The 21186-nt window shown below is 48.1% G+C and overlaps 1 protein-coding gene across 12 annotated transcripts in view; it reads right to left on the bottom strand.

The window, feature by feature from the left end:
* Positions 1-21186, bottom strand: part of FRMD4A (FERM domain containing 4A) — a 560227-nt gene that overhangs the window by 49464 nt on the left and 489577 nt on the right. For all 12 annotated transcript variants that reach the window (XM_073229260.1, XM_073229261.1, XM_073229258.1 and 9 more), the window contains 2 exons: positions 8525-8601; positions 4073-4211 (listed from right to left, as the gene is read on the bottom strand). In XM_073229260.1, the coding sequence (XP_073085361.1) occupies positions 4073-4211; positions 8525-8601 (216 nt within the window). The remainder of the gene's footprint in view (positions 1-4072; positions 4212-8524; positions 8602-21186) is intronic.

The following is a 21186-nucleotide window of genomic DNA, read 5'->3' as shown; positions in this document are numbered from 1 at the left end:
ACCCCCACAGGGTTCTAGCCAGAAGCAGGAAGCATCTCTCAGGTCACTGCCATTCACTCTCATCGATGGCACCCAGCCGGCTGTGTTTTATCCTCTGAGTGAGCAGAGGAGGCACAATCCATTCCTTCCTCCCTGTCAGCACTACACTTTTAGTGAGGCCCACGCTTCAGTAGAAAGGAGCCCACGCTGGCAGTTATGTAATAACTCATGAAGACACAGACCCATTCAGATGGTGGAGAAGGGCCCAGGCTCTGAAGTCAGAAAGATCTGGACTGGAATCTTGACTCTTCCAATTAATCACCATGTAACCTTGATCTTCAACTTGATACCCACATCCCTTTTGTAAAATGGAGCTCTTAAATCATATCATGGGGTTGTGATAAAGACTAAACTAGATTACATACATAAAGGCCACGGAATTGGAGTAGGAATAGGATATAAGTCAGAGGCTGGCAGTAATTTGCTAAATGAGGTTAGATTGGTGACTCAAACTGGTATTTTGGGGATCTCATTAATCACATGGAAGAACTGTTGCCCATCCCACCTCCATTCCTGCCACACATCCTCAGAGGCAGAAAACAAATTATGGAAAAGGGGCCAAAAAATATTCCTCTAAAGGGAGACTAGAGATGCTTGGAGGCTTTAGGAGATTGCCAGCTTCTCTCCAGAATGGAAGTATCACGGGTGTGTGGACCCCGTGGGCAGAGAGGGAGAGGAGGAAATGAACTGATGGGGAGGCTCTCCTCGCAAAGTCAAATGTTTAGGCCAGGCCCAAAGAGCCTCCAATCCTGAACGTTTTCCTATGAGGATCTTGCTGCATTGAGTTTTATCACTGATATTCTGTGAGCAAGGCTTAATTGTCCCCTACCATGCTTTCTTTCTGATTTTCATCTAGATGGAATGAGGAATAGCAGACTGGTCAGGAAGAAAAAAAAAGATTAAGAAGGAAAGATGTTTGGACTGGAGGCCAATTTGAGAAGTCCCCACTCTGAGTTCAGAGGCAAAGTGTCTAATGTTTACTCTAAACAATTTCAGCTTTCAAGTGTTTTCCTCCCAAGTCTACATAAGACATTCCTTGGCCCCGGGCTGCAGAGATTGCTGGGATCCAGCTGACAACATTTCTGATCTTTGGGGTCAGCATGAATAAGTTATCAATTATAATTGGTGCCTGCACAGCCTCTCATTCTGAATGAGCCACAGGAAACCAGCCAATCCGGCCTCTTTCAGCTGTGTCTTTGGTGATGGAGAGAGAGAGAGAGAGAGAGAGTGTGTGTGTGTGTGAGAGAGAGAGAGAGAGAGAGAGAGAGAGAGAGAGAGATTGGTTCTTAAATGGTTTGCCCAATGACCCTGAAAGAATAACTGAGTGCCAGGGGGAAAACATGAGACTTCTTGGCTGCCCACCATTGCTGACTTGAGGCTAGACTGCACTTGTTTCTGGGCTGGTAAGCATCACTTGGGAAGCCTCGGCTTTGCTGAGGCACTTCAGGGAAGGAATGGTTGGCATGGACCAATACAGGAGAGTGTGATGCAATGGCCAGTATGCCAGCCAACACTGATGGTTCAGAAATATTTGGAAGCTCTTCACCTAGGCCCATTAGCCGTCACTCACTCAGAGGCCATTCTGCCTACTGGAGATGGATCACATCGCCATTGTATAAAGAACAACATTCCAGAAAGGAAAGGTGTTGTAACATAATTCTGATGGGGAACTTTATGTGATTTAATTTGGGGAACATTTAGAGAATTTACACTTTATACAAGTGTTGGCCATGGAATGGTATGTTGAATTAATAATGATAAGAAAAGATAGCACATGTCTCCTAAAGCAATTTCACAAACACTTTGTTATTGGACCAAATAACAATTTTGGTCAGAAATTTCCTTTCATGTTCTCTAATTGGGGGGAGCAAAGCAGGGGTAGCGGAAGACTGGCCCAGGGTCATAGAACTGGATAATGGAGTCCTTGGACTTCTGAATGCGGGCACTTACTCCTCATTGGTCACTGCAGGTTGAGAGATTGGTTCTCAGGAGAAATGTAAGGCTTCTGGAGCTTCTGTGAGCATTTAGAGCTTACTGGGGGAAAGTTCTGCTCCTGGGAGTGTGTGCATTTACCTTCAGGCCTCCAGAGGTTACTGAGAAAGACAGCAGAAATGTCCCTATTGCTGTACATATTTGGTTTGGCCCCTTAAAAAACACTCCTTGTTAATAATTGATGTTTGACAATTATTTTTAAGGTTTACTTGTTGCATCAGTGCATTGACCAGTAAGGCTGGTGAATAAAGCTTCTCCAACTTCAGAATAAGACCATTTTTGAGACTGGGGATGAAGAGTCCTAAAAACAGACTTCCCAAGGTACCTAGGAACCTATGCAAACAACCAGTTTTGGGGGTGGGGAGCTCAAACAGCTGATGCACTGTCTTTAGGGGGAAACACACTTCTGCTTTCCCCTGTCAAAACTGTGCTATCAGCGTGTAGGGGGTCTGCCTACAAGAGGAATTGGCAGTGGGGTTTGGCAGGGTTGCCAAACGCTCACCCCTCCCCCCCCACCCCCACTGCAAAACAACACAGAGGATGGACTCAGTGTTTTAAGCTTTGACTTCCAGCTCTTGCCACTGGAGGGCAAAATGCTGACTCTCACCCACTGCCTCAGTCTAAAGCATGAATCAGAACACTCTGGTCCCCATTTCTTTTGATGTAATTGGGCTTTTAATTCTGGTGCCAGTGCCCAGCATCACTGGGACAGCTGTGGCATACTTTTACTATTCCTAACAACAACAATACTCCACCCTGAGCCCATTCACTCCCAAAAATGACCACAAAAGAGATCAGGAGGAAGACTTTAGGAGAGGAGAAAATATGTTACAAAGGAGAAAGTGACAGCTACATGGGAAAGGCTTGAGGAAAAACTGAGTTATGAGTTGAGGGATTGTTTCCTTTCTTCCTGTCCTATTTTCTTACCATCTTTCTCTTACTTCCCCACCCAACCCTTGCACCCCCCATCCACTCCTCTCCTCAGGCCAGGGAAGGAGCGACTCCACCCAGAAGGAAGATAAGGCAAAAGAGGAAGCCAGAAGGATCCCAGAGGACACCGATCCAGTGCATCTCAGGCCCAGTAAGCCCGGGGTCCCACCGCTCCTGCCTCCTAAGAACTCACACAACAGGATAAAACCTCCCAGGAGGAGGGGCATCTACCAGGCCAGGGGCCATGGTGGGTGTCCCTCTATAGCTCTGTGTTCCTCCGCCTAGCCTCAACTCCCAAGCCAGCAGGACCCTGAAGAAGGTGCAGGGCCCATCTCCATATCCCCTCCACCTGAGGGGTGATGCATGGGAGTGGCTCCTGGGGGGAGGCGAGGGGAACACAGTGGATGGGGCTGGAGGAGGAGGGGGCTGAGTGCTGATAGTGGCTGTGCATGAACCAAGGGGACATCGTTCTCCCACCCAGCAGAAAATGCACCTGTGTACCTGGTCTCCCCTGGGGGATGATGGTTTACCAAGTTCCGAGCCTCCAGGCCTACTTTAGGGAAACATTTTTTTTTTCCCCTCATGTTTCCAGTCTTTCATTTTGTAAAAGTGGAGTTGGCAGTTGGAAGAGCCTGGAGGGGTTTCACAGTAATGACCCTAAACAGTTAGGTGGTATCTGCTCGTTGAGGGGGTACTTTTTTTTTTTCTCAAAAAGAAAACAATATGCCACTGTTTAAACACCAAAAAGGGCTTGATTGCATGTTCCTAGGAGAGGTTCATGAGGTTCAAAAGCACGGTCAGGATTCCTCAAAAGGGCCCTACTTGGCTGGGGAAAACAGTTTGAGTGGCTTTGACTGTGGCTGGGCAGGAGCCCGTTCACCAAGATGCATGGAACGTGCTCTCCTGAAGAACTTATCTCATTCCTCCCTCCTACAGCCCAGAAGGCGGGTCTGTAGATCTCAGGGCAAGGGACACAGTGCCGCCCCCGCCCATCCCATTCCCAATTCCTGAACTATGAGATCCACACAAGGGCCTTGGCCTGTCTTTCAGTGAGCTTGGTGAAAGGTCTAGTCACAGCAGAGTCCCTCCCAGCCCCAGGAAAGGAGCTTACCTTACTCTGCTTTCTGTCCAGATAGAACTGGTGTTGGCTAATGGCCATAGCCCAAATGGACTTGATTAACGCTGGACACGCGTACCACGTATGCACTGCAATGCCACTGTGTCCAAACGTCCTCCTTGTCACTGAAGCCCTGAGAAAGCAAGAATCAGAAGGTTCAACCCCATGTTTATGATGAGGGACACCACTGACCTTTCACTAGCTTTTAATGAAAACTTTTGGGGTCCTAAAAGCCGGGGGCATAAAGGTGAAAGATGAACTCTGTCACACACACACAGACATACACACATACACACTTACAGAAAATGGCTAGCAGAGGCCATCTTTTTAATTTTTAAATAAAAATTAGGTATATTTAAGGTACACAACATGCTCATTTGATAATCACATACATAATGAAATTATTATAGTTAAGCTAATGATCATACCTCCTCACACCATTACCATTTTTTTTGTGATAAGAATATCTGAAATCTATTCTGAGCCAATTTCCAGCATACAGTACAATTTTATTAACTATGGTTCTCATGCCTATACTGTAGATGTCTAGACTTACTCCTCCTTTGTAACTGCAGCTCAGGACCTTTGACCAGCATCTCCCCATTTCCCCCACATCTCCACCCCTGGTAACCACTGTTCTACTCCTCTGCTTCTGTGTGTTGACTTTTTTATATTTCACATATAAGTGAGGTCATGCAGTTTTCTTTCTAGCTTATGTCACTGAGCATAGTGTCCTAGGTTCATTCATGTTGTTGCAAATGGCAGGATCTCCTTTTTTATGGCTGAGTGACATTCCACTGACTACATATGTCCCAATTTCTTTATCCGTTCATCTGCTGAATGGATAAACTTAAGTTTCACATCTTGGCTATTGTGAATAATGGTCATGTTTTGATTTATTGGCTCCTTAGGGTTCAGAATTTGGCCAAGCCTCTACTTTGTCTGGGATAAGAGGGGTCACTGTGGGTCACTGGGCGGTCCTTTCTGATCTTTAGCTCCTGGTGTTAGGCCAAGACAAACTTCAGAGACAGGAAAAGCCCTTGACAATGTCCTTTATTAAACAGGCAATGCTGCCTATGGTGGAGGATGAGCAAATTCTCTTCTAATCACCACAAAAGGAGAAAATGCCAGCTCATGAAAGAGCAAACAGTGGAGAAATGGAGGAGCTGGGATAGGATGGGGGGAGTCTCACGGGTCTGTGAATTTAAAAAGAAAGTGTGAGCTAACCTCCTACTTTTGCCTCCATAGCAATGGCTGCTCCTGGGTGTAAATACAATTCTTTTCTAACAGAGAAGCACAGTTGTAGAGGAAAAAGTAGCTGGAAATGTATTTTAGTGACAGTAGTCAGAGTGGTACCAGGCAGGGTGCTTTGCGTTTTCAGGTCAGCGGAGGGAGGACGTTAGGTGCTCACCAGGTCTGGGTGGTTATGCAGGCGCATTGCATCAGACACCAGGTTTGCTCCCCCTCCACAGCTTTCTCTGTAGGTTCTTCCCACCCCACTGACTTTCCTGTTTTGCTTAAACCTTAGAAACTTGAGTATTTGCCAAGGCTAGAGAACCACAGAAAAAGTAGTAGGTATCAAGTTAGGATGCAAGTATGAGAACAAATCCCATGGCATCTTCTGTGATCCAACCCATTGACCCCAGAGGCATCCACGCCCCGAGTCCCTTGTCCCCTCCATGTCCCCGTGATGACATCTTCATGACATGACTTCTTGCCACACTTGCCATCCCATTACTTCCGTTCTGACTCCCTTCGTAGATTGGGGGAGGGGGTGACCCCTGAACCATCCCAATGGAAGATCTGTTAGCTCCAGCTTGCCTATTCCAAATAAACGGGGCAACAGCTCAGGCCAGCGCATCTAGTCTAAGGAGTGCCATGAGGCCAGGAGAAGCAGGCTTCCTGCAGCAATGAGGAGGCAGGCTGGGCCAGGCTTTGGCTCTGCCACTGCACGAAGCAGCTCAACTGAAGCGATTCCCTTTGCTGGCCTCCGTGTGTATTTGCAAAAGGTGGCTTTAAAGCTGTAGTCATCTTGAGTTTCCACCTCTGACGTCAGCGAAGGCCCTCCCTGGCCTCCCCCTGCCTCTAGGCTGAGGACTATTTTCCTTGAGGGACATGATCATGCTCTGTGCCCAGTCTGCCTCAGGCTCCTCCACTTCCCTCTTTTGCCTCCCGACTGACATCTTCATATCCCTGAGGACCCACCTCGATCTTTAAAGCCTGGTCAGCCTTGAGGTTCAGCTCAGATCTCTCCCTCTCAGGAAGTCTCTCCTGACCAGCCTGGCCCTGGGGGCCTTCATCATTTATGGCCAGTGCCCCTTGGTACCCGGTACCCACTGCCTCGTGTTGACTGCAGTGGTGAGGCACATAAGTTTTGGAGCTAGATTCCTTGGGTTCCAATCCTGCCTTGACCATTTACTAGCTTTTTGCAACCCAGGGGAGGTTACTCTGTTCCCTCTGTGTCCCCCATGTAGACCAGGAAGGCTAGTAGTGCCATTTCTGAGGGTTACAGTGAGGACTCAATGAGGCAATGTGCTGGGGGCCTAGAACAATGCCTGCTTGTGGTAAACACTCAATGAATACCCAGTTTCTTCTTCTGCCTGCTCCCGGACTGGCTAGAAGTTCTTTAAGGGCAAAGGACCCTATCTCAGTCTTCTTTCTGTGCCCCAGGACACCTAAAAAAAAATAAAATGTCCTAAAAGCCCATGGAATAGTAATTTACAAGATTTGGAGTCTTTCCTGTATCCCTGGGCCTTGGGATAGAGAGGGGAATTCAGTATTACATCATGGGTAGGCGACAGAGCCAGAGAGAATGACCCCCCTATACACACCCCCAACACACTCAGGGGTGTGTCTGCCTGAGGGAGCAGAATTCCCAACAAAGCCCAGGCATGGACAGTCATCTAGTCCTTAAGTGCAGCCCACAGATTAGCCTGTCTCTAGCTCCTCCTGTCAAGCATCCCTTTCTGCATGTGACCCACTGAGGCAACGTCCATTCTCTTTTCAAAGCAGGTTTCCCTCCTCGTCCCACTCTCAGGACTCCGCCCTGACATGCTGACCAGCAGAGGTGACACCATGTTCCTTCTTGGCTGGAATATCATCTTCAGCCTCTCTCTCCCCAATGTGGCCTGCAGTAATGGGTTCCTGCTCTGCAGAGCCTGGGCCTCCAGACGTGAGGCCCTTCGCAGGACCCCAGGAAATGCCAGGCAAGTCCTTAAGCTGCCGGTGCTACTCCTTCACCTGATGGTGGAGACCCGGCACCTCCCAAACAGTCTCCACTTGCTGGTTGGGTCAGTAGTGGGTGTGGGGCAGGCTCTTCCCTTCTGGGAGTGGCTGTTCCATGCAGATTACACGGCAGGACCAGCGGCCCGTCAGCCCTGCAGAGTTATCACTGGCTGCAGGAATGGAGACCACTGCCCCAGCCTCAGCCTCCTGACGAGGGCCACATCTTGTCCTCACGGGGCAGAGGGGCATGGTGCCTTGTTCTAGGCGCTTGGAGGCCATGTGGGACGAAAGCTCGTGCCTGTGTTCCCAGGCCAAGGCTGGGGTATCAGGGCGCCTATCACACCCTCTCCAGTCTCATCTTGTCCCTGTTCCCCTAGGGCTACTTTATTGTAAATCTCTTTGGGGACCTATTGAAAGTAATTTATCCTCAAGTGTCAGGCTTGTCTGTAGGGAATCCTGCTGCTCCTGGGCTGCCTACCACTCTAGACTGCCAGCAGACACACAGGAGAGCTGGGGGCATGTGTTGTCCCAAGAACCTTCCATGAGGGGCCCGCTGCATTCCCAGCCGGGACCTATTGTTCGGCATCTAACTCGGAGAGCACTGATTCTCACACTAGTGCTCCCTGGGATACAATGTGAGGTGGAGACAAAGAAATCCACTTCTTTCACATCCACCCACTGTGCTAACACCCTAAAACTACGGCTCATGGATCTAACAGCTGAGCACAACTCCTTCAGGGGGATTCCTGTTGGGGCTCATGGTCCTCTACTCAGAACATTCTCAGCACTCTGACAGGCCATCCACCAGGCTCTTCTCTGGCAGCAGCTTCCTAAACGGACTCAGACTGCTGTCTAGTTTAATTTGGTTGTTTGTTACAAAGTGTTACACATCTCCCCTAAAATGCCCCAGCATATAAAGACCACTCCACACACATGAGCAAGTAACATGTGTAGCCAGATGAGGTGATTGTGGAATTGCTGATTGCTCTCCCTCTTTCCCTCCCCACCACACACACACACACACACACTGAATCCACTGCATTTACCAACATATTTAGTACGAAACAAACCTCCCCTGTCTGATTTAAACCTTACTCTCCATGATCAAGCATCCCCTCCTATTCCCCCCAAAATGCACACGAACAGCCGCCCAAAAATAGTCATAAATAATATGCCGGGCGGGCCAAGAACTCCCAGAAGAAAAGGACTTTTCCAGCTTACCTGCGTGGGTCATGAACTTCCACAGAAAACTTCTTTTCTCTGAAATACAGGTTTTCCAACTGTCTCCATTGGAATATCTGGGCAGAAAACAATGCAGTGAAGTTCAGGAGTGACTGGTTCCCAGCAGCAATCCTCTCCTCGCTGCTGAACTTCTACAGCTGGCAGCTCCCTTATCAAAGCAGAGACCGTGCAGTTGTTTGCGCCACCGCCTCTCTGCCTTTTGCTACACACACACACACAAGCACGCACGCACGCGCGCACTCTCCAGTACACACACACACACACACACACACACACGTTGCTCCCCTCCGCTCTGCCTTTGTTGGATTCTCCAAGACAGTTCGCAGCTCGGCTGACTTTTCCCTCCAAGGAGAGGGGGCGGGTGGGGGAGCCGAGGAGGGCGGGCTGGGGAGGGGCAGGCACGGGGCCCTCAGAGGGCGGCAGTAGCCGTCTGCGGGAGGGCTGAATGGAGCTGCCTCCCTCCAGTGCTGAAATGGGAGGGCGGTCAGATTCCCAGCCTCCCATTGGGACTCTGCTTCCTGCCCACGAATGTGTAAGAGCCCGCCTCGCCCTGGTGCTTCGCTGGGGAGCTTCCCTGCGAAGGGCAGGGGCTGCAGCGACTTTGTTTCTGTGTAGGCAACTCAAGATAACAACCCGAACCTGTCAAGCTCATATTTCCTGCTGCGGCACAAAGAAAATCAAGAGTCCTGCTTCCATCAGGGAGAGAGAGAGAGAGAGGTAGAAGTGAGGCAGTTCTGAAAAGTGGGACGTAAGAGGGGTTCCCGCCAGTGCCTGCTGGGTCCCCTCTGCCCCAGTGGGCATTCCTCCCTAACTAAAAGCTGACTGCAATGTTTGGGAGTGATTAGGGCTCCAGTGAGGCTCTGGAGTTCCTTTCATTCAATGGAAGTTACTTAACCTTCTGGGAAACATCAGAAGAGGTTGAAGTGATGCACACAGTATCTACATATATATGTACTTATGCACTTTTTGCATTTATATTTATATTTGATGCATACCGCAGCCCCTTCTGTATACTTAGAATTTGACTTGATTTTGCCCACAGAAGGGTAATGCAGGATCCTGTTCTTACTCCTCCTGGAGTGGCTGACTTCTCCCTGGAGCCTCCCTTTCTTTGCCCACAGAACTAGGCACATGCTTTTCAGGGTCTCATCCTAGGCCCAGAGTCCTCTCTTCTGGGGCTCCTGCCCTCTGACTTGCTCACGCTTTCTGTGACAGCAGTTTCCCTGTGCCCCATCAGCTGTGCCCCGTCCCAGGCCCAGACACTGCATCAGGGCTTGGCCAGAGGATACCACCTGTGTGTTGCCAGAGCAGCAGCATCCTTGTCTCTTCACAACCTGCTCTGCGGAATTTTATGCTGACTTTGTCTGCATAGCAGGGAGGAGGACGTCTCTTCCCTATTAAAAAGTTCCCCCTTTGCCCACCACCCAGTCACTTCACTCTGAAGCCCAAGGGAAACTGCTTCTCTTTCTCTTTCAGGGTCAGTTTCATGTGAATGGGGAGGCATTTCGAGGACAGCAAGTGGCTCAAAGCCCTACACTGGCTCAAATAGCTTTGGGTCTGGTCACAGATGAAACACGGAGTTGAGTCTGTCACTCAAGTCAGAGGTGGGAGTCTCATATTCCCATCTGTTGCTCTGCTCCATTAAATCCCTCCACTGAAGACCCAGAGCTCCTCTCTGGCCCTCCCACTCGACCGTTGTTATGTATTTAGAGATATTCCACCTGAACTTAACCAGAGACAGAAAAGCACCAGAACTAAAAGATCCCTGAGATGGACCTCAGAACCTGGAGGTGGTGCAAGGAGCAGAGTGACCAAGCACACACAATCTGGAGTCTGGCTGCACCTGTTTGAATCCAGACTCCCCTATACCTGTGTTTTCTGAACTCAGGAGTGGCAGCATTTCCTTTAGCCTCAGTTTTCCCATCTGTAAACTGGCCATAATGCCCCACTAAGGTGGAAGCACCAGATCCTGAGCAGCTAGCTATCAGCACGAAGTGAATACTCAATGAACTTAGGTCTCATTGTGATTCCTAATTTTTCTTCCTTGTCCCAAATCCTGGCAAAGAAAAAGAGTAACTCCAGAACAACCAAAATGATTCTTTTCTTAAATTTCCTAACTCAAGCCCTAACACTAGGGTTTAAGAAAATTTGATGATTTGCATGTAGGAAATCTTTAAGGAAGTGTACAGAATTATTCCCCGATCCCTGTCTCTTCCCTTTCCTCCAAAGAAAGGGGGAATGGTAGCTGGCTATTTCCTGAGGGGACCCATCCCTGTGCGGCTCCTGCTGTGGCCAGGCCAGCCCAACGGGTGTGTGACTTGAGGGCCCTGAGCTCAGAAGGTCTCCATGCTTGGTTTCATGTTCTGCTCTCTCCACCTTGAAATTCTCAAGAAGTTTTGATCAGGAAGTCCTGCATCTCTAGTTTGCCCCGGACCCTGTATATTACATCACAGGCCCTGGTCTTGGGTTGTGGCTGGCACTCACTTGGGTAAGGTGGCCACTCCATGTCTGACAGGCAGACCTCCAGGGCCTTTCTCCTCTTGCTAAGCAGAAAAGAAGGTAACCCTGGGGTGGGTGTGCCTGTAGACCCCTCCCCTGGCCCTCCTTTTGAAGCTGCCTCCCCGCCTAGTGAAGAACCCAGAGTAAAATGTCCAGGGGGGTTGCTTCCCTGGCCAAGTCCTCCCTGCCCACTCCTTGCAAAGCAGAATGTGACCCGAGCTTCCGCTGAAATGCTCCTGAAGTTGCTGGTGTGCAAAGCCTCATGGCTGCCCAGGGACCCAAACAAAACCTGCCATGGCTCCTCAGTCCTCCGCTGCCCAGACTCCTGCTCTGGCACTGCAGCCTGGCTGTGGGGCTTCCCACAGCTCCCTGGGATGATGTACCGTCATAGGTATTTTCCAACTGGGCAGAGCAGCAGCTTTTCCTCAAGTCTCCTCCCCTGGGTAAACAGGGTGCTGCTTTGGGAGCGCCCCTGATCATCTGTGCCGCTTCAGGAGAACTCGGTGCAGCCATCATACCCTGGTACCCGTGAACGGCGTCACTGTGCTGCGCAACTCCATGTGAAGGCTCATGGGACACACTCACGGCCGTGGTGACTGGGCTAGTTCTCTAAGGATTCTGCAGAACTCCCACGGCCAAGTATGCCCAAAGGAGCTAATGGAAGGCTAAAATACATGGGTCAATCAATAATCAACATATTTATTAACGACTATTAAATCAAGGCCTTACTAATGCACTTCTGAGCACCTTTAAAAAGCTCTGCAAATGTCTCTTTGATGTTTTAGCACCCTCCAAGAAGACTGAGTGGTAAATTTTCTTCTCAGGGAAAACAAGGCCCAGAGAAAGGAGGGAGAACTGCCTCAGGCCACACAGTCGGTCAGTGAAGGAACCAGAAACAGGGGTCAAGGGCACCCAGCCCATATAAGTGCCTTTCCACATGAGTCTACCAATTAGTGGGAACAGCTCTTACTCACTAATGGCTGGTTAACTTTATGAGTAGAAAGAGTTTTACAAATGAGCAACAATGTGACTGTAAGTAGGAAGTACAGAACCAAATCTCTTCAGTCCTGTTCCATGGCTTTTCTTGCCTTTTAAGTGTAAATGATAACCAGTACTACTTTTTTCTTTCCAGAGACCTGATTTCTCTGGCTTTCTACCCAGTGATGCCTTAGCAGTCAGGAATTTTCACCAAGGACTAACAAACAACAAGAATCATGATTGAGTACAGACTTAGTAATTCAGGCTTGCCCTGAAAGCACTTAGAGAATCTGTCCAGAAGTGGCTGCGCTGGGACAGTGTCTGTCACCTCCTTTGGGACCATGACTGGTACTAGGTGCGGATTCAGTTTCTGACCCAGATTTGTGACTCCTCTCCTTCCCCGTTCTGGGCCTCAAAATCATAACGTATAAACCAGGAGATGGGAAACGTGCATATGCAGAGGGCAAACAAGCGGCCAATAAATACCACCCGTGAGCCCTGAATGCCACTGGCTGCACGATATACACTAATGAGCAGGACCCAGTTGCTGGGTCCTATGAGCCTGTCTGCTGGACTCCACACCCTGTGGCCACTCAGTCGGGGCAGACAGGCCTAGTGCCCCGCCCTGATCTGAGTGGGTGGGGGCACAGCAGGGACAGAGAGCGGCCCGACTACTTGAGACTCCCTCTCCAGGAGTGTTACTGAGAGCCGGGCCAGCTCATGGCGTGGTGGGTGAGCTCCCGGAATGATGCGGAAATAAAGGCTTGAGAGGAAGCTCGCTCTGGTGGCTCTGATTCTTGACCAGGACTTCAGGGAGCCTTGTATCCTCCTGTCCTGAGGCTGAGTCACCAAGCCTCTTGATGACCTCTGAGTAACTTCCTGCTTCTTTTAGAGGGGCCTTTGTACAGAATCCCAGCAGTCATCTGTTTGAGGCCCTCCTTCTGCAGACAAAGCCAGCCCAGCAGAGTGAGGTTAAGGCAGGGGTTAAACAAGTAACTGACAAAGGGACCCACTCTTGAGACTTCAGCTCTGGACTCTTTCTAAAACACCAGGAAGATCCTATGATGAGTGAGAACAGTTGTTTCAAACAATCACTTCAGAGGCTCTTGGCAGTCTACTATAAATGTTGCTGCATGCTTTCCAAACACCAGCGAGAAGTTCTCTTAGAAGAATTAGACTCATGGCCAGGAATGATCTCCCAGCTCGGAATGAAACATACAAACTAAATAAACTCACTTATTTCATTTCTGCTTGCTTTCTAGAAGCACGCTGTCACTCACAAATCTCTAGGTGTATTGATACCTCCAGCAAATAAAAAAATGAGTTGCCACACATCTCGAGGGCTACTGGAGAAAAGGAGTCACTGACACCAAACTGAAGGAGTTTAATAAAATGGGAGCACACCACAGACAACGCCAAGCCTGTGTACGCAGAGAATTCTATCAGATGTGCTTCGATGAGGTTCTGCCATTATAGGAGACCAATTCTAGGAAATAAGAGTCAGTTCTGTTTTAAGCGGGCTGACACCACATGTATCAGTTGCATAGGCATTCAATATAGATCTCTTTAACCTGAAAAAACAGAGAGGCAAAGTCCTGGGATTTAGGCAATATCTACCTCCTATTCCTTTTCCAACCTTTCAAGTGGTGGGTGTCTACTTTATACCGACCAATGCTAATAGCAAGGAGGAAGGGCTCAATGCCTAATGCAAGTTTACATTTGTAAGGAGCTTACAATCTGGTTGGGAAGATGAGACATACACCAAGCAGACTACATTCATGATGTAGTAATTAACTTCATGATGGTGTTTACAATCACCCTCAGTTTCTGCGTCAGGCTTTTAAAAAGCTATAGAGGCACCACACCACATCATTACAGTATGTTTCATGCTGCTGTCTCAGATAATCAAATTCATGGTTACTGCTCATTTACCATCCTTTGGGTTCATCATTTTTAGGGGTGAGAACTGTGGCTTGGAAGTCCAGAGGCCTTACTGGGTTTGTATCTACATCTCACCTCCTTTTCTACACCTCATCTCCTTCTCTCTCTCTCTCTCTCTCTCTGTGTGTGTGTGTGTGTGTGTGTGCAGCAGGCATTCCTACATCCTATGAATGGGCTGGAGGTCAGCCTTGCAAATACAAGGAATGTTATACTACCCCTCTTTGGAATTTAAAATTAAAGTAACTTATTTTAAACATATCCGACTTACAGGAGACAACATAGAATAGTACTGATTAAAAGCATGGTTTTCAAAGCCATACTGTCTCCCACCTCCTGGCTGTGTACCCTGACAGTGTAATTTGTGTCTTAGGCTTCTCATCTTTGAAATCCTACTAATAACAATGTCTTTTCATGGGGTTGCTGTAGTAATGAATATGTATGACGTACTTAAAATGATGCCCGTGACATAGTTAGCACTCAATAAATACTAGCTATATATTTTCTCCCCTTCATCATTTATAAGGCAGTATTATTCTTCATGTAAAAAATAAAGTTCTGGATATGCTTTGTACATGTATCAGCTCAAAGTACAGGTTACATAATATTTTTAAAAAGAATGCTAATATGGTGCAATGAATGCTTAAAAAATGTTTTCTGTCAACTCGATTTTTCACATTGCAAGCTGAATCCTAACCTTAGTTCTTGTTCATTCCATGAGTTCTCTTCTCTTTGGGCTTCTTTCTAATTCTTATCCAGCCAATTCCTGGGTCCGCTGCTATTTTGACCAGAGTCAGTTATAATCATTTTCCTGCTATGTCTTCTAATCTAAAAACATTCACCCAGAGAAGAAAATATCCTACTGTAATATGGCTCAATATTATGCAGAATGGGCTATACTGGGTACCCAATCAGGCCCTCCAAAACAGACTATGATTAGCTAACACAGTGAGTATATGTTCTTTGTTACCTGCTGAAGGAGGGCCCCCTGGCATCTGTTTCTTTCTGAGAGGGTCACATACCCAGCAAAGTAAACAATGGCTAATTTTTTCTTTGCAGCCAGACCTAATGGAATCAAGATGTTCCCCCGATCAGTTGCCTACTCCTCATTGTCAGACTGCACGGCTCTAAATTGAGTTGGTTAATTCAGTGACAGATGCCCAGAGCACCAAGTCTTGACCCTTTAATGGACGGTCTCTTTTTAACCCATCAAAAACCTTTTAGCTTCCTTTAGCTTAAGAATCATTACTAGGGGAAGAAAGAGAGAGAGAGACAGAGAGTACCAACAACTACTTAACAGGCCTATAGAGAAAGAGGTCATTTTATTTTTCTCTATTGGACTCAATTTCCTTTTTATTTTCTCCCTAGAGGGCATCTCTCTATTGTTTTCTTGTGTGTACTTCGCTTTTCTTGCAGAAAGACCTTACCTTACAGCTTTGGCAAATGTACAGCTTTAAAGAGAAGCTGAAAGTGGTTTTCCTTTCTTATCCTCGGCCTCCTGATGGAATTCATTCTCTCCTCAGCGTGTGCCTCTGGGGAGTGTATGAGGGTTGGTGTTTGAATGGAGAAGCAGGCCAGTGATTCACAGCATCTCGGTTTAGCTTTGGTTTTTCCAGCAATGAGTACTGTAGCCCAAACTCTCTGTGCTCCAGGATTTCCTTTAAAAAACTTCAAGGCTAATCACACCTGCTGTGATTTATCAGTGGGATGCTTCCAAGAAGGAATTAGTCTGAGTATTTGGTACATGGGGGGAAGCTATGACAGGCCATTTCACCTGCCATGGTAAAGACTCAGCTCTTTTTGGATTGCTGTAAGCATTCTTTTGACTACTTTGGAGAAAACTTGTATTTTTCTACTTTTTTGTGGGGGGAGTAGCAGTTCAGCAGTTCTCTTATGCCTGGTAGCTGCGTCCAAAGTGTGGTGTCATAATAAGAACCCATTTCCCCGGTGGAAGTCCTCTGACTCCATGCAAGACGATAGGATGAAGAATGGGTTGGACCAGCGCTATGTGGAAATAAAGGTATCTGCTCACAACTAAAGACCTGTGTAACCAAGCTGCAAAGGAACAGATGAAGTGACAATAATCTACCCTCATGACCCCTGTGTGTTAGTAAGAACATTAGCAAGCCTGCAAGGGCTCTTTGGGAATAATTTAAGATCATCTTGTGTGCACTTCAAAATACCTAGTGCTGTAAGAGTTGGCTCTTCCTGCTGGGGAAGGTCTGAGGTCTCGCAGCCCCTCGGTTTCTGCTGCAGGAGGAGGAGGCAAAGTGCCGGCTGAAGAGTGGCTTGGAGCGCGGAGGCTGAGCGGCAATGACCCAGGAGCTGCAGCCGAGAGCACTGTGGTTTTGCTGGCTGCTCTGCGAAGGGGACTGCAGTCGAGGCAGGGGGCCCGGGGGCTGCCCTGCTACAGCGCTGACTTTCTGCTGGAGGGCCCAACCCCTCAGCTGGGCTGGAGATGTGGAGGGGCCGGGGCTGAGTCCCACTCTGCAGCTGTGTTCTGGCTGACTCTGGAGATTTCTCTCTTTGGATCCTCTTGCTGGAGCAATTGTTTCTGCTCCATAATTTTTCTTTCCCAGAAATAAGACAGATGAGGGGATGCTTCCTAGATGTGACAACTTCCACTCTGAAATTTCTGTCTTGTCAGGAGACTGGTCTTATTTAAAAACTCTGCTTCCTCCTTTTTTTCCCCTATAGGCATTCTGAAGTGGGAAGATCAATTTAGGGAACTGTGAATTTGGTGGAATTGTTGAGAAAAGAGGAGGAAATCTATACCTCTGCTCAGCAGCCTGCCCTAAAATACTTTCTTTTCACCAGCGCTGTTCCCAACTCCCAAACTTCCCAGCCCCGATGTGGGTGAGTTCTCCGAGATACTCATATAAGCCCTCCTGCCAAAGGACCTTCTGTCATTCTGTGTTGCGATTATCTTTACTCAAATGTTTTCTCTACCAGGCTGTACACTCCTTGAAGGTATTTTCCTGGCACGTAGTACAATGCCTGGGGCATACTGGGCACTCAAATATTGTTGAGTGAATGGATGAAGAGCTTTATGAGGCAGGTATCATGGCAACTAAAGTTCAGAGGGGTTAAGTCACCCAGATGATAAATGGTGGGAACTCGTATTTAAACCTTTGTCTGTCTGCTCAAAACTCAGGCAACTTCCATGATCTGAGCAACCACCAGTGGTTGAACCTAGACAGCTAGTAAGAACACATCTCTAAACTGCAAGGGATATGGTGACAGAGACGTGGCAGTTAGGGCCAGCCCAAGAGCCACAACCCAGGAACCACAGCCCTTCCTCCTTCTGGTAGCTCTGCCTGAACTCAACTCTCCTCCAAAGTGAATGGGGGATGTTTCTAGTCTCCACAAGCTTGTGGGCTCAAGCCAGAATCCTAGTCCTGACCTGGAGGGACTTCTCACAACTCATTCTGCCCAGGAACTGCCTTAGTTGGCTTGAGGCTCTTTGTTAGGCAGGACCTGGGGCAGGCTGGATCCTCTTGGCAGAACCTCTACTCCAGCCCATCGGAGCTTGGAGGGGATTCTCACGACACTGTTCTGGCTGTGGTAGGAGATGGTTAAACAGGTTCACACTTCCAGGAAAGTCAATTCAGCCTGGGTTTCCCCCTTTGAATCATGCTCACTAAAAAAAAAAAAAAAATTCACAGAGCTCCCTAAGTTTCACATGGCTCAGCAGAAACAAGCTGTTAAGGTCTCCCAAGACAGAGGTTATTGGTGTCAATAAGCAGGGTTTCCCAGCCTAACATTTCCTGCCTCTAAAGAAAAGGCATCCAGATTAATCTGTATCATTAGACGGTATGCAGTACTACAGCAATTCACTCTTGATGTCTAATTACTACTAGCAGTTTGGGTGCTTTTGGTCCAAGAGACAAAAAAATAAAATCAATGGAGTCCAGATGGAAGTCACTTTTTATGTTTTCTCATTTTCCCATCAACAAATCTAAGCTGTAAAAAGCTCTGGTACCTCCCTCTTCCCTTCCTCTCACTTATAAATGTCTCACTCTTATGTGGAACTCTCAAACCTGTGTGTACAGGAGATCTCCTATTTATCCTTAGGTCCTTGAGGCCTCAGCGCACATTCACAGGGAGACGTTCTCAACATGGGTGGTGGGGCGCCATGAACTATTAGATGTTCTGCTCTGCTTTTATCCATCTAATGACTACTACTAAGTGTCTACCATCTGTCAGGCAGTAGTCATACAGCAGTTAAAAAAACCCCAGGAATTCTCTGTACACGTTTGTGAGAGAAGATGTAGGCAAATAAATAAAATTACACAGTAAGGAAGTCAGGGGATAGTAGGTTCCCAGGACAACCAGAAAGGAGGACTGGACAAGGGTTGCCACTGTTAATAAGGTGGTCAGGAAAGATTTCACTGAAGCCACAGCTGAGTCAGTATCAGAAGGAAGCAGGGGGCAAAGCCATACACCCATGTGAGGGAATATGGCAAGTGCACAGACCCAGGGCACTGAGTGTGTGTTTGCTCTGCTAATGCTGAAGGGAACAGCCAAGGATGGACTATTACTCAGCCATTAAAAGGAGCACAGCACTGATCAATGCTGCAGCATGATGAACTCGGAAAACGCAGTATCCTATGTGAAGGGGCCAGGCACAAAGGACACAGATTCTGTGATGCCATTTGTAAGAAATGTCAGGAATACTCAAGTCTGTAGAGACAGAAAGGTAAGTTCATGAATGCCTAGAGCTTGGGGAGAAGAGGGGAACGACCAGGAGCTCCCTTGGGGCTTTTCTACCATCTTGCCTAGTAAATCCTAGTCTGCATTCATTACGAATCACAAGATACTCTTTGATTAAAATGCAACAAAACTAATTACTTAAGAGGAGCTGGTAGTCTAGGATAAAAGCCCCTTAATCCCCAGACACCCCTTCTCACAAGAAAGGCCCTCCCACCCCCCGCCTTGTCGGGTGGCTCTCCTACCAGGGCCTTCTCTGGGCTCTGCTGTGGTGTTCTCTGCAGGTGACAACTGGCCTCCTTCAGCCTGGCCGCCCTGGGCTGTTCTCTCCACTGCTGTGTGACCCTGCAGTCTTTCAGAGTCAGCTGGCAAGAAACCTGGCCAGTGCCCAGTTTATATGGTTCATCAAAGCCAACAGCTGCGAGCACAAAATCACCGATGTATGTAAAGATGTGCACGCATGCAGACATGCAGAGCAGAATTGCTCAGCTGCGCCTCCTAGTGCTCATTACAGGTTGGGCTGGGTTTTGGCTTTGTCAGACGGGAGGCCTGGAGACTGGCATCCAGAACGCCTCTGGCTCTTTGCCCTCTGGAAAGAAGGTGGGAATAGGAACACTCACAGTGAGGCAGAGCCCGCTTGGGGGCATGAGGGTAGAATTTCAGGTTTGCATGATGAAAAACTTCTGGACTTTGGTTGTTCAACAGTGTAAATATATCTAATACCAGTGGACACTTAAATGTGGTTTTGATGGTACATTTTATGTGTTTTATCACAATTAAAAGTTAAAAAAAAAAGAAAACCATATGGTTTGGGTAACTCTAAAGTTCTCACCCTCACTGGGTATAAATTGTTTGGGAAGGAAGAAACGGAGGGAGATTTGAGAGAGAGATGTTGGGAGCTTCCCCTACCCAGCGGGGAAGGTGGAAGATCCTCCCGCAAATCTAGTAAGAGAGGGGCTCACAAGGACCACTTGGAGAGCTTGAGGGGGGTCTCTGAGGTTTAAGAACACCTAAAACTGTCCCCTGGCTCCTACTCAAGAATGTGATGGAGGAGAAGCGGGCTGGCTTACTGTCAGGTGAGCCGGAGAAGCGGACCCCAGCTGGGCAGAGCTGACTTTCAGTCAAATTTGAAGCACTAGTTATTATAAAGGACTGAACACTGATCTCTTAAGAGAATTAATTTTGCTACTTAAAGTGACCATGTGACTGTAATACTTGGGAGTGATGGAAGAAACCCACAGGACCCATGCTTTTGTCCAGGGAAGAAGACATTTGAAAGGACAGTGTGACATAAAAGAAATGTACCTTTTGAGTCCCAGGGGGCCAGCGCTCCCTTTAGATGAGCAAAGTCTTTGGTTTTAAGTCACAGAAACCCAATTGGTTCCTAAATTACTACTGACTCATGCTTCCTTTTGGAGCAGGAGGGGTACTGGATGTTTGTGGATAAAATGAGGGTTCCTATGGCTAGGATTCTCATCTGGCCCTGGCTGGCTAGCTCACTGCACACCTGTGGGCAATACATGGCTGTTGACTCTATATAAAGAGCTCCGTCCAGTGCTCTGGGCACAACATGGCGGCACGGCTGCAAGGCTGCAGGAGAGCAGAGCATAGGACAGAGGCCCAGAGGACAGTTGCTCCTGGTCAGCCCATAAGATGTAGCTTGGGCTTTGGCTAAACTGGACAGAAGAGATAGAAAACAAAAGGGGTTTACCTACTTAGAACCTGGCATTTTCTCCCTGCACTGCTTTCTTCCAGGGAAGCACAGCTCCCCATTCCACCTTCGTGAATCTCTCCTTTCAGGCCCTACAATGAGCTTGCCCCATGCTCCTCCATTCCTCTCACCTGCGTCCAGTTTCACATTCTCTCAACCTCAAGATTCCTGATCGTCTATGTCAATACACTGCATTGTTGATGTGGAAGCGAGGGTCCAGCGAAGTGACTCGTCCTGCAGAACTAGAGCGGGGACTGAGTGTCTGGACTGCCGTGCCAGATATCTTGCCCCTATAAATACCAGCAGGAGGTGGGGGCAGGAATGTGGCCCCCAAAGGGTTATGCCAGGCCTGGAGATTCACTGCTGCAACTGGGACCACAGGGACTGTGGGGGTGGGAATCGTCAGAGCACAATGCACCCTCCCCCAAGAGGTACCTCCAAGCACATCACCCCAGGAGAGATCTGGACTCGCCTCGCCTAAAGGGATAATTGCATTGCCCTCCTCCTGTCCCTCTGCAGGGAAATCACTCTCACATTATGGTTTCTCTCTGAAGATTATCCACCTGGAGGATGAAATGCTTTTATTTTCTGCTCATAGATATCATCATCAAAAGTGACATTCTGATATCAGTATGAGTATTATGGGGATAATTTCAACAATACAAGATATGAGATGGAGGTCCAGCTTACTCAGGGCTGTGCTCCAAAATGGCCCCCAGAGGAACGTGTGGGAACGGAGGGATCCTGAGTTCCCAGATCCAATGACCAAGAAAAAAACTAACTCTCCTAACAAAGAGATGTTGTT

The sequence above is a fragment of the Manis javanica genome, chromosome 2, assembly GCF_040802235.1.
Source record: "Manis javanica isolate MJ-LG chromosome 2, MJ_LKY, whole genome shotgun sequence".
Lineage (NCBI taxonomy): Eukaryota > Metazoa > Chordata > Mammalia > Pholidota > Manidae > Manis > Manis javanica.
The sequence above is the reverse complement of the archived record's forward strand: the minus strand, read 5'-3'. Positions and strand labels throughout refer to the sequence as shown.